This window comes from Myotis brandtii, unplaced genomic scaffold, assembly GCF_000412655.1.
Source record: "Myotis brandtii unplaced genomic scaffold, ASM41265v1 scaffold17, whole genome shotgun sequence".
Taxonomy (NCBI): domain Eukaryota; kingdom Metazoa; phylum Chordata; class Mammalia; order Chiroptera; family Vespertilionidae; genus Myotis; species Myotis brandtii.
In genome coordinates, this window is record NW_005356259.1 from 1,246,571 (window position 1) to 1,259,994 (window position 13,424).

Here is a 13,424-nt window from a genome sequence, read left to right on the forward strand (position 1 = left end):
CGCGGGGGAGGAGGTGGGGGGGGTGGGGAGGGGGGGGGGGGGGGGGGGGGGGGGAGTAATAAGCCCAAAGATGAAGGCTTGTATCAGAATGATTGTAAAATAAAACTGGATCCTTTACTCAGAGACATTCTACCTGCACCGCAATATCTTTTTACAAGAAACTAACTTTCTCCTGATATCACCGGCCCATTCCGCCCCTCTGCCAAATACAAAACCTTGTGAGTAATCTATGGATGGGTCCTTACCGACCAGGGAAACACAGATTGAGTAGGAATGGATTTTTCTGAAAAGCTCTCCCCACTCTGCTTGAGCCAGACCCGTGTCGCCCATGTTCAAAGCTTAACTGAGTGAAGTGTGGGAGCCAGCTCCCGAGGGAAGCTGCTCGCTCGGACCATGGTCCCCACTCCAAATGCTCGCACGGCCTCCCTCGCAGGCCCCAGTGAGAGAGCTTGAAACAGTGGTAGATTGAATTCAGTCCAAACACCATGGAACAGTTTATATGTAGAAAATAACTTTTTTTAATCTGTTCATTAGAATACAAACACACACACACAAATTGAGGGTAAAGGACTGGCTTCAAGTTTTGATGACTATTCTCTCATCTGTAACTTGTTCTTTCAGCTGGTCATTTGCGGAACTAAAATACCAAACCAAGAAGATAGCTCATCCACTGATTTAATGTTTTGTGAGTTTAGTGGCAGAACAGGTCGGCAGAACTGCTAACCAGAATCCTCTGTGAACGTGATTTTGGAATTACTGGCCTGGCCCGTTCATTTTGTCCTTAGTGATCCCCTTCCTTGTGACTTAACTTTGTTTATTTGTATTATTATTTTTAATTAAAAATTATTTTGGTGCTGACATTACTTAACTGTTAGCTTAGCTAAATAAAATTTCTCTTTGTTATCAAGACTTGTCTCCCCATACCCCCTCTAACCAGCTTCAGCAAGTTGATAGCAAATGAGCGAAGGAAGACTGCAGAAAAAGCCAAAGCAGTAGTGGTTAAAAAGCAACGTCTTATTTTAGTGTTGGAAACCTCTGCCAAAAAAGAAATTGCTAAGCAAAACATTTCTGAAGGGGAGAAAGAACTGTGGGTTTAAGTGAGAAGAGGACTTGGTTCTAGGCTCAGCATTCCCTCCGACTGGTTTTGCCCTAAGCGGGTAGTAGAGAACCTCTCCAACGATCACCTCCTCAGTCAGCAAGGAGGTGGGATGAACAGACTTTTAAGACCCGGTTTTAACCTCCCGTAATTCTAATTCCTATAGTTCCCAATTTCCTGGCTCCAAATCTTGGTCCCAGCCCACCCCATTCCCCGCCTTCTTGAGGAGTGGCTCGGCCCCATTCCTTGGGTAGCCATTGGCCCTGACCTTATCGAGTCACCTCTCCTCTCTGGGTCTTCTCTGGCCAGTCAGGCGTGAGGAGGGTGAGATGCCTGGCTGCCTCCTGCCTGTCTCACAGGGGTTGTAAAGGCCGGTGCAATTTCACGAAGGATGAATTCCTCCGAGGAAGAGCCTGCCTGGGTAAAATATCTCAGTACTTCAGCTGTGATTATTGCTGTAACATTCAGGGATCATGAGGGATGAGAAGAGAAGGAGCAGGTGTAAGTATGCCTTGTGTTTATGATAATGACGTGGAAAGAGGCCTTAGAAGCCATCTAGGGTCCCACTTCACTTACAGATAAAGACAGGGAAACTGAGGGAGTTGAAGTGGTGAACTCTAGGCCATAAGCTTACTAATGTGGCATGTCTGGAGCTGGAGCCTAGATCTCCTGGCTCCCAACCGAGGGTTCTTTCTAATACATCAGAACAGAGGCCCTGGAACTGGCTCTTGGTTTCCAAAACCTTCCACAGGCTGGCTCTGGAAACCGAGCGTGTCTGCACAGTCTGCTCTGATTTGGTGAAGACACGTTACCTGTGAAGTTATTCAGTGTTGGCAACGTCTGAGCACTGGTCAGGCAAAAACACCCAGCAGTCAGAGGATCCTCATTCATCCCCTTTCCCCCACAATTCCCACTGTCCCAGAGGACTAGAGGCGGTCTGCTCTGAGAGGGCCTGGTAGGCGCTGGTATAAGGGAGCACAGAGGAACTCCAGAGTCCCATTTCAGAGAGCCAAGGTTGTCTGGCTTTCTTCTCCTGGGCCAGGTGCCTGGAATCGCAGCCAGCAGTGTCTCCTTGGTGAGAAAAGCCTGAGGCTCAGCTTAGAGCTGGAGGGAGAAGGTGGTCTGCCGGCCTTGCCTCCCACCTCGTTCGCGTCACGTTCAACCCAGATTTCCAGACTATGGATCTCTAGTTCTTCCCACCGGACATTTGTCATCATTTCCTTTATTTATTGAACACGTATTAATTAGGCACTCACTGTATGTGAGGCCCTGCAGAGGCACAAGAGAGCCAGAGGGGACTTAGGATTTCAGAGCCTTTGTGTTTTGGACGGTCCCGGATTCCTTCCTGTAATCGTGTACAAAGTTTCGGGGCATCTATAAGTGTGCATTTTTCTTGGGAGAGGGTCCTTAACTTTGATCAAATCCGTGGTTTCCCTGAACAGCTAAGTACACAGTGGGTGGACACTAGAACCTTGCTTCATGCACCTGCTGTCCTGGTCCGCATCCTACCTATTGCATTGAGACCACGGGGCTGACTGGGTGTGAACAAGCGAGGCACGTCTGCCCAGAGCTCTGTATTTTCTGTTGAACCCCAGGAAGCTGTGCCTGCCCTCCCACGTCCAGGCCCCACATCTGTAGATTCTGCCTCACAGGTCGATGTCCTCCTGCATATCCTGGCTTAGCAGCTGCAACCCTAGACCTCAGTGAGCCCTGGAGAGGCCACAGCTGGCATGTGGGCAGAAGCTGTGCCACTCCTGGTTCTCGAAGACTCTTTCATTCAGCCCTTGCTGGGCCTTCTGACCGTAGTGATCCTGCTGCTAGTCGGGTTGAAGAACTCCCTGTTTATTCTCTTAAGAGTCCTACCCTGCCCACTGCTCTGAGGGACCTTGTCGCTTCTGGGTAGCTGCCTGGGGGTCACGTTGGCTATATGGCTATCCCACTGTGTTCAGGTGACACCTGGTGTCCCCTCTGCTAGTCCTGTCGAAGTTGTTTTGCAGAAAGAAGGCCTGGTAAATGCCTCCCATGAAAATCCTGGTTTAGCTTATCAGCGTGCCGTTTAATACCGCAATTCAGAAAACCATCACTGCTAGTTGGTGAGAGAGGAGCAGATGTCATGAGAAACCGTAGTCAGTAGGCAAAGGAAATATGTTGCAATATGTGGATTTTCATTTTAAGTTACTGATCAGAGTCTCCACTGGTATTTGTGGAAATATCATTTTAAAAGTTATAATAAAGGAATTGACTAAGGCAACTGCTCATTCAGGAAACAAACAAACAAAAAACAGACCGTGGTCAGAACTGAGGCTTCAGGGATGCGGACGTTGTGGGATAAGCACTTCCTGTCTGCCTGCTGTATGAGCGAGGCATGAGTGTGTGAGCCTCACCTGCTGCCGAGGGTGTGCTGAGCTCCATTCTGTCTCCCTCTGTAGAGAGAAGACACGGTTCAATGTGCAGACCTTCTCCCTCTCCAGCGTCTCCACCCTCCAACTCCAGGACATCACTAGCACAGGTGAAGACAAAAGCCTGTCTCAGCGGCCATAACTCTGCCAGCAGCACCTCAAAGCCATTCAAAACGCCCAAAGACAATCTACTTACCTCCAGCAGCAAACAGCACACAGTCTTTTCTGCGAAAGGATCAAGGGACAAACCATGGTGAGTGTCCCCGTCACCACGGGAAACAGTGTTTACCCTCTGGCTTTGTTCCTGGGCGTCATGTCTAAGGAGGGAAGGGACAGAAAACCCAAATGATGGGGTGAGAAACCGAAACATGGGAGGGAACACGGGACCTTAAAGTGTCATATGCCTAAGAGCTGAGCCAAGTTGTGTCTAAGGAAAGGGTAACAGGGAAATATTCCTCCGTGACGCGGTCACCTCTCAATTTTCTGCCCCAGTGAAGAGAAGCATTGGTGTAAACAATCAAAGGCACAGCCAGTCTGCCCAGCGGGGAGCCAGGCCTGGTCCTGTGCCCCTCCCTCCTCCGGGAGGCAGACCCCCCAGAGAGCCTCCCTGCTGGGCGCAGCTAGGTTCTGCTCCTCGGCATAGCTGCCAGCAGAGGCAGGTGATGGGGACTGACCGATGGGGACTGACCGCGGGAAGAAGAGAGCAAATCCAAAGAGAATGTCACCCCTGTGATGGGATGGGACAGAGCTGCTTGCAGGTGACTGGAAAATCGGAGACTTTTAATTCATTGTTTTATCTCAGCCTTTATCAGAAAGTCATAAAAGTTACCTGTGGAAAGGACAGATAGGAAACCAGAGTGAAAACGAGGACAGGAAGCAGATGAGTACAGGCATACCTCTGAGATAATGCTGGTTGCAGGCCGCCGCAATAAAGCGAGTATCACAACAAAGTGGGTTATAATATTTTTGCTGATAGAAGATCTTGTCTTCAATTTGTAAAAAGAAATTACAATATCTGCCCTGGCCAGTGTGACTCAGTTGGTTGAGCGTCGTCCCGTGCACGCAAAAGTTGCCAGTTCAATTCCCAGTCAGGGCATAAGCCCAGGTTGCGGGTTCGATCCCTGGTCAGGGTACTTGCAGGAGGCAACTGATTGTTGTTTCTCACATCGATATTTCTCTCTCTCTCTCTCTCTCTCTCTCTCTCTAAAATCAATAAAACTATTTTTTAATGCAACATCTGTGAAGTACAGGAAAGTGAAGCACAATAAAACAAGGTATGCCTGTATCTTCAAATGCTGAGGGACCCAAATTGGAACTCCTAAGGACTGGCTTGTTACAGAGCCTCATGAAGACAGACAAGGGATAATTGTGGAGTCTGTCTGATTTATATATTTAAAGAGAAAAAGTGTTCTGTTAATTAGTGATAGTTAATTACACTTAAGTTCATACCTAGGAAAGCTGTGGACTAAAATCATCCGTCAGTTGGTTTGTCGTTGCATGCTGGAGATTATGATGACTTTGTAAAGAGCTAATTATGCTAGATCAAGTAGAGCCTCGTGGTAGAGTGTTTAGACACAGCTGTCAGGGAGGGGAGTTACCCGTCCTGCCGGTGGGCCTCGTGGACAAGCTTTGCTCTCTTCTGATCGCTAGGATCTGAGGTCAATCCTATAGGACAGTGGTTCTCAACCTTCTGGCCCTTTAAATACAGTTCCTCATATTGTGACCCAACCATAAAATTATTTTCGTTGCTACTTCATAACTGTAATGTTGCTACTGTTATGAATCGTAATGTAAATATCTGATATGCAGGATGGTCTTAGGCGACCCCTGTGAAAGGGTCATTCGACCGCCAAAGGGGTCGCGACCCACAGGTTGAGAACCACTGCTATAGGAGGATGTAGCTGGTTTGGGAAGACCCAGCCTGAAAGTGACAGTGGTGGTGTCTCTGGGCCTCTGGGAGTGAGTCTCCCTCTTATCGGTGACCTCAGAAAGCACCTGAAGATTGTTTGTTGCGGCAACATCAGGTGTCCTGATGTAAGCACAAGCTCCAGAATTGCTGCCTGTGTACAAATCTCAGCTGGGTGACTTTGGGCAAGTTGCTTGGTCTTGGTGGGCCTCAGTTTTACTCATCTGTAAAATGGGCTAGGAATAGCTCTATCCCATAGGATTGTTGTGAGGGTTAAGTGAACTACCTCTTACAAAAGCAGCAAGTGCATTGTCTGGAGCAGAGTACACATTTGCTAAATATTTGATGATAACGTTAAAGTCATCACTGGTATCACGTGTGATAAAGGACAGCGCTCCTATAAGCGGAATAAAGGTCGAGAACTCAAATATCTCTGAAAAAGTAGAGCAGGGGTCCTCAAACTACGGCCCTCGGGCCACATGCAAATACAAATATTGTATTTGTTCCCGTTTTGTTTTTTTACTTCAAAATAAGATATGTGCAGTGTGCATAGGAATTTGTTCATAGTTTTTTTTTAAACTATAGTCCGGCCCTCCAACGGTCTGAGGGACAGTGAACTGGCCCCCTGTTTAAAAAGTTTGAGGACCCCTGAAGTAGAGAATGGCTCTGACTCAGACTGAATTTGAAAGTGGAAAAGGATAACATCAGTTAATTCGGAGTCCAGAAGTGAGCCTCAGAGAACACAAATGAGGGAAGCAAGGCAAGGGGCTCAGGGGAAATAAGCCGGGAGGAGACTCCGGGGTCACAGAAGATCATAAAATGAACACAAGAAATGATAAAAGGTAAACGTGGTCCCAGGGAGGTGAGACTCGGCACCAGAAATCCTTCCAGGAGACAGAGCTTTGGGAAGACCCCTGGGATTAGATCCGTCTCCACATTTGATTCCACCGACTTAACACGTACTTAGTAAGACCTGCTGTGGGCAAGGCCCCTTCCACTAGAGGCAGAAGGTGCTTTTGAAAGAATTGGTAAAAACTAGCCAGGGCCCAAAGAAAAGCAACCAAAAGAAGTACAAGGAGGGAAATAGCTCTTATAAGAAAAAGGCCCCAAAACCTAGAGCCCTTGCCTGTGTAAAGGACAGAAAGCTAATGGTCAGTTTACCTAAGTTGAAGTAGGTAGATATTCTGCAGACAGACCCAGGGTTGCACCATGAAAAAGGCTGAGTGTTGATTACAGGGGTCTCACCTCCCATCAGTCAGGCTACCACCCCCTACCCACCATCGCCAGGGACATGTGTTGGGAAGGCTGGAAAGATCTGCCTTAGAGACTTCCCAGGCTCCGCATCAGTTCTGAGAGGCCTCCCCAGAGACAATGTGGAGGAATGGGCGCTGAGCTAGGAGCAAGAAAAGCCAGTTCAAAGGAGCACCCTTCTAGTTGCTAGATGGGATGCTGCCTGATGAATGAATCACTTAATAAAGCCGATGTAGATCTTAGAAAACAAAAGGCACCACTTCAAGTCCCAGTTCAGTCACTATCCTCCTGTGTGACCTTGAACAAATTACTTAACTTCTCGGAGTCTCATTTCTTTTCAAGCCTAAAAATTTTGTGATTCTGCATCACAATATTATCTCAAAAATTCTCAAAGGTTCCTACTGAATTAAGAGTTTAGCCCCTCGGCCCAACATAAGGGACCCTCTACAAACTGCCTCTAAACCCCCTAATCCAATCCTGATCATGCAATAGCATCCTATTACTCCAGCTTCTCTACCATGTCTTCGCCTGGTACCTTTGCCTAGAATATCCATCTGTCTTTGCTCAACCATTTAATGAGCATCTACTATAATACTACATGTCAACTCTATAACGAGCACTGGGGATGTATTGGTCCCACTGATGTCACCTATGGAACCTTTGTGCCCATTAGTAAAAGGCCTGGATACAGTCCAGGACCAGGGTACACGATTGGCCAGCGTGTCTTCATCCCCTACTTTACTTCCTCAACCAGGCCGCCTAGTGCAGTGCAGGACCTGCACAACTGCACACTGCAGCTCTGGGGATGCAGCGTTAAATAAGACAGACACCGTCTTAGGGAGCCTGTAAAAAGAGACATTAGCTAACACAGAGAACTATGTGATATGAGCTAAGATACTGGGAGCACAGAAGAAGGGCACCTAACCCAGGCTGAGGACTCAGAAAAGGTTTAGAAGAAGTTGCACAGAGATGAATTTAAGGATAAGTAGAAATGAGCTAGACAAAGAAAACCAGATTACAATGGTAACTGTTAGGATTTATTTGTTTGTTTGTTTGTTTGTTTGTTTGTTTTATTGATTTCAGAGAGGAAGGGAGAGGGAGAGATAGAAACATCAATGATGGGAGGGAATCATTGATTGGCTGCCTCCCGCACGCCCCCTACTGGGGATCGAGCCCACAACCCAGACATGTGCCCTGACCGGGAATCGAACCATGACTTCCTGGTTCAACCACTGAGCCACACCGACCAGGCAGGTTATATAATTTTTTACCATCATTTAAAAAAAATTATTTAAGAAAGTGGGAAGGGTGTCCCAGGCAAAGGTAACAGAATGGGCAGAAGTATTTGCATGTGGCGGGGGAGACAGATGAACTGGGTAGGTGGGCTGGGTAGATTATCAAGTTCTACTATAGGTACTAAGTTCAGGAATTTGGACGTCTCCTGAAACTGCATAGATCTCTTAAAGGGGCAGTTTCAATTGTACTGAGATCACCCTGACCGCAAGATAAGGGACGGCTGGAGGGGCCACTCAGGAAGCAGCAAGTGAGGATGCTTTTGTGTAAACCAGGTGAGACGTAACGACAGCATGGACCCAGGCAGTGGTAGTGGGCATCTGCAGAAGGGGCAAGATGGGAGAAATATTAAGGTAGAAAACAACACAGGGCTTTGAGCTGGTTGTAGATAGGGCTTGCAATACAAGGGAGGAGTTGAGGATGATGTCTAGGGTCTTGACTTGGACAAAGAGGTGACTGGTCCTGTCACTTGCTCAAGAAAAGGACAGAAAGGTCCAGAGTTTAGGGTGGGGAGGAGAGAATGAGTTCAGCTGAGGAGTCAATGGAGTTTGAAGTATCTGAGAAACACCTATCTAGAGATGTTGGTGAGCATTGAATGTATGGACCCAGAGGTCAAGAGAGCTCTGTGTTGGGATTGGAGATTTGGAAGTTGTCAATGTAGACAACCAGGGGCATTGAAGCCATGGTTACAGATGGGGCCTCCCAGGAAGGTATGAGGCTTGAGAAGAGCAGGAACCAAGGTCGGTTCCCTGGGGAAGCCAGGTCCTTTCCCCAGCATCCTGCCCCTTATTTCCTGGCCCAAGTCCTCACTGTTCCGCACTGCCTGTCCCACCGGCCGCCTTTCCTCAAAGCCCTTCTCTCATTCCTTCCTCCTTGGCAGCCACCTGATGTGCTGGTGTGGACTTCATTTTTCCCTTACCTGCGACTCTGTGTGTGATGCCACAGGTTAGGCTTCCTGTATTCCTTCTGCTCAGCAGTAACTGCAGGGCCTCCTGCACAGTAGGTCACACTCAGCAAACACAGCCAGTCCCCTCGTCAGGAAATATTTGTTGAATTGAATGAAATGGGTTGTAAGATTTCCATTCCTGAAGGCTGTTAACTTTTTATCTGCAATTGTTTGGACTGGCAATAGCCAATGGCCATATGATGTATGCCACACGTGTCATTTTAAATTTTCTAGTAGCCACATTAAAAAAGTAGGGGGAAAGGCAAAATTCATTTTTAATAATGTATTTTCTTTAACCTCACATACCTACAATGTTATCATGTCGACACACAATCATTGATATCATTTACGTTCTTTCTTTTATGTCTTCAAAATCCTGTGTTTTACACTTACAACACATCTTAATTTGGACATCTAAATTTTCATCAGAAATATTTGACCCATATTTACTAGCAGATTTTATTAAAAATTCACAATTATAAAACAGATTTGCATACCCACGTTGTTCCAAACATACTTAAACATTCTCTAACAACTGAATCAACAGTACCTATTTTTACATGTTAATGAATTAAAATGAAATAAATTTTAAGATTGAGTTCCCTGTCCAGCTCAGATCTGGACACCTAGGCCAGGGGACCCGGGTGGGTCTCTGTTCCCTGCCTCCCAGGTCCATGACGGTGGCTCCTCCATCTCTTTAATGAGCTCCTAAGTTCCAACGTGGAAGGAACTCTCGCTTCTTTCTCACATTAGCCTGCAGCTGGGTGTGCGGTGGCACTGACCCCGGGGACCCGATCGGGCCGTGCAGTCTCCCCGGCTGACGTTCCGTTCCCCTGCTCCAAAGGAGCTCAGTCTGCGTTGGCCCTGGATGCCAGGAACACAGCAGCCACACTTGGCCTTCAGACTGAAGTTAACAGCAGGTCCAGGGCGCCCTTTCTCGGGTAGCTCAGATGCACGTGTGCAGTGATAAACAGCAGTGCTGAATCCAGGCTGGCCCCTCACACAGACTCAGATGGTCTGTGGATTTGTTGTTTCTCCTTTCAAGTCTGAGGAGATTAAAAATAGCTCTGCATTAGCAGAAGGGGGGAAACAGAGAGGCGTGCCCCTGGATATGTCCCCTGCGGGTCTGCCGGCAGCACTCCCTGCTGGCCCTACACCCCGGATCCCAGAGCCCCTCCTCTCTCTGTCCTGCTGGGAAAGGTAGAGACCGTCCCCAGTGGACGTCAAGAGGGAATTAGGACTCTTCAGCTCTTTTGAGCTATGATGAGCATTTCAGACTTCACTGATGAGTCCCTCCTTGGCCAGGGGGCTGGCCCCTTGTATTGGGGCCCGAATGGGCCAGCCTGACTTTCGCACCTGCTGTCGCTGCAGCTCCCCTGGTCCAGCGAGCCTGCTGAGCTGCTGGGGGAACACAAATCCGCTGATGTGGGCGGGAGCAGGGAGGAGGTTTTCCTCCCCTGCATGGCTTGTTGCCTTCTCCTTGGGCCTTATCAACCCACACACGTGTGCTGCATGCTAAATAGGCTCAGCTATTAAAAATGCAGGAGATGGGCCTGCTGCTCCAGAAGGAAAATGAGCCAAAGCAAGAGAAAAACCAGCAGGCGCCCGGCCTCCCGTGTGCCGACAGCGTGGTGGGAGGAGACTGTCTCCTCCTCTGGACGCTTCCACTGGGAGGCGTGTCCGCCCCGAGTGGGGGGGCTCGGGCAGGAGAAGGGCTCTGGACGCCTTCCCAGCGCTTTATGGGGAGAAAATGATAGCTGAGCAGCCCTGGCCGGGCGCCTTGGGAGAAATGGGGCTGGCTTATCGCTTCTTGCCTGGTGTTGGCATGAACTGGGGACAAGAGCCAGTATTGATGGCCCAGAGGAGTCCCCTCAGAGCTTCTCTCAGGCTGGGAAATGCTACAGACCCCAAGGCTGTGGGCCCTTCCGGTGGCCTCACCCCTCTGACCACCCCGATTCCTCAGCAGGATTCTTGCAGTAGCCTCTCTCTGGTCCCCCTTGCCCCGCCCTTACTCCAGTCTGCCCGGGTGTCAGGGAGAAGGAGTGGGGCAGTGGGTGAGGGCGGGAAGGTGGGGGGACAGAGGGCAGCAGGTGCAGGTTACTGTGATGAGCCCCAGAGGGGAGGAGGAGAAAGGGCAGGTGGGTAAGAGGACGGGGCGTAGACAGGCCAGCGTATTCAGGCGTCTTGGGGAATGCCATCCCTCCCAGGACAGGAAAGCATTAGGAACTTAAACATTTAAGTGCTACACGCTGACTGGGTTTTCAAACGGTCAAGGTAAGGACAATGGACAGCTCCTTGGGTATAAACTCAGCTGACCTTGCCAAGTCGAAGAAGTGCTCAGAAACAGGGACTAGCGTCTAAATGCAGGCCAGGAGAGCTGGGGAGGGGGGATGGCATGATGGCGCGAGAGTGTGAGCCAGAGGTCCTTCATATCTGCTTGGCACTGTGGCAGCTTTCGATGCCTTCAGAGCCCCAGCCCCTCTAGAGGAACTGGCCAGTGGCGGCGCTGGGACGCCACCCCAGGTCTTCTCACTTCCATGCTGTGCTCAAGAGACTCCCAGAGAGCTGCCTGAAGTCAAACCCCGTCTCTGCCCTTCACTTTGCTGAGTGAATGCCCTGGGGCAACCTTTCTAAGCCTCAGGTTCCTCCTTTGTACGTGGGGGCGAGGATGAAACATCATCTTGCGTGTGACTGCGTAGCCTGCTGTGTGCCGCGTGGAGGGGTGCAGTGCGTCAGTGTCGAGGGAGAATGAGAGGAGTAAAGGGGGGTGTCAGCCCTCCACCCTCACTTTTGTCATCACTCTGGCTCCCCTACCAGGAAGAGAGACAGCTGCAGACTGCGCCTTACCGAAAGCATTTGTTCTGGTGGAGAGCTCGTTGTTGTTTTTTTATGTATTTTATTTTATTAATCTTCACTGAGAAAATTAATTTATTCATCAAACATTTAAAGCCCTTCCCAAGTGCCAAATAATGTATACATCACCGGGAGAACTTCGGAGCGATGCATGCACGTGGTCCTGGTTCCTGTCCTCAGGTAGCTAGCTCAAGGCCAGGCCACACCAACATCGAGCTGAAACCTGGCCCTTTGGCATGGCAAGTGCGGCAGATTCACCAGGAAGGGACAGCCGGCACTGTGAGAGAAGATGATGTCTCATCGGACCTGGGCAGAGGGGGGAGTGAGGTTCATCCAGAGAGGGGAGGGGGCACAGGAGCAGAAGGAAGTGTCAGCCTGTGCAAAGGCCCAGAGCCAGGCGGAGCTGTGGGAGGAGATGCCCTGGAAAAAAAAAGGGCCTCTTAGCAGGTAGGCTTGAGTGACGGAATGCCAGAGGGGCCAAGGTCTCTAACTGGAGTTTTTAAAAAATACAAAGTGCATTTAATTTGGAATAAAAAAATGTCCTGAGTTTGCTGTGGGTCCGTGTGAAGACTACACTTTTGAAGGTTTGAACAGGATGCTTAGGGTTCTGGGTGAAGGTGATTTGGGGGCAGGGCTGCCTGCCCAGTCCGATTCCAATACGGAGCAGGAAAGAGCAGAGTGACAACCCCCACCCCCACCCCCCGGCCTCCCAGGCCACTTGAGAGGGAAGACGCTCCCTGGGCCTGTTCCTCTGTGAAGACAGGTAGCAGGGATGCTGTGCCATTGGCTCATTCCCAGTGATAGCAAAGACCGAGGGCCTGAGCCCAGGTCCGGCTCCCGGCCTTCCACGGCCGGCGGGGGAATGGAGGATGCTCTGTGAGGAGTCCTCTTCTCTCCCCCTGGGTCAGTGTTGGCTCCACGGCTTGAGGGAGACAATAAATGTCTTGGCTGCGCTGGCTCTAGAAGGTGAGGGACAGGCCCAAAGGCAGGGGCAGCTTGCAGCTCCAGCAGCGGGAACCAGTGCCCTCTGGTGGCTGCAGAGGGGAGTGCTCCCGTTTGCTTCTCCCAAGCCCAACCTGCCCTGTCCTTCCCTGGCCAGTGCTGCTGGCCAGGGAGCTTGGGGCTCTGTCCCTCTCTGCACCAGAGCTCCCTCTGGAGTCCACTTGCTTCCTGATCTCCGCAGTCTCAAATCCTCCGTTCAAAGGTCCTGATACCGTTCCCTGCTATGAATTTCACTGGGTATTCTTTTTAATAGGAGGCTTTAGTTCTCATATGTGGAAGAAAAGGCACTGAGCAGGTACAGTTGGTTTGGTCTAGGGTTGTCTTACCTCTTGCTGGACGACCTGCCTAAGGCGCATCACTGGAGGCTGGCTGGTCCCAGGTGCACTCCAGCGACAGCCTGTGCCAGGACTCTACCTCCCTCTTCTCTTCCTCTCTTCTCTGGTGGCTGATTTTAACCTCAGTCTTGGGGCATCACAACTCCCAGGAATGTCAGGACACATAGTGCCCATAGATCTCCCCACAGATTTGGATTTTTTGGTTTGGGGTTGTTGTTGTTTTGTCAATCCTCACCCGAGGATATTTTTCCATTGACTTTTAGAGAGAGAGGAAGGGAAGGGGAGAGACAGAGAGAAAGAGAAACATCCATGTGAGAGAGACGCATCGATTGGTTGCCTCCCA

General features: G+C 49.8%; 1 protein-coding gene across 11 annotated transcripts in view; it reads left to right on the forward strand.

Annotated features, from left to right (window-relative positions):
• Positions 1–13,424, forward strand: part of ATXN7L1 (ataxin 7-like 1) — a 224,667-nt gene that overhangs the window by 169,697 nt on the left and 41,546 nt on the right. For 8 of the 11 annotated variants that reach the window (XM_014536936.1, XM_014536938.1, XM_014536937.1 and 5 more), the window contains 2 exons: positions 3,526–3,748; positions 4,746–4,769. In XM_014536936.1, the coding sequence (XP_014392422.1) occupies positions 3,526–3,748; positions 4,746–4,769 (247 nt within the window). The remainder of the gene's footprint in view (positions 1–3,525; positions 3,749–4,745; positions 4,770–13,424) is intronic. The other 3 variants (XM_005862875.2, XM_005862876.2, XM_014536944.1) reach the window with 1 other exon arrangement.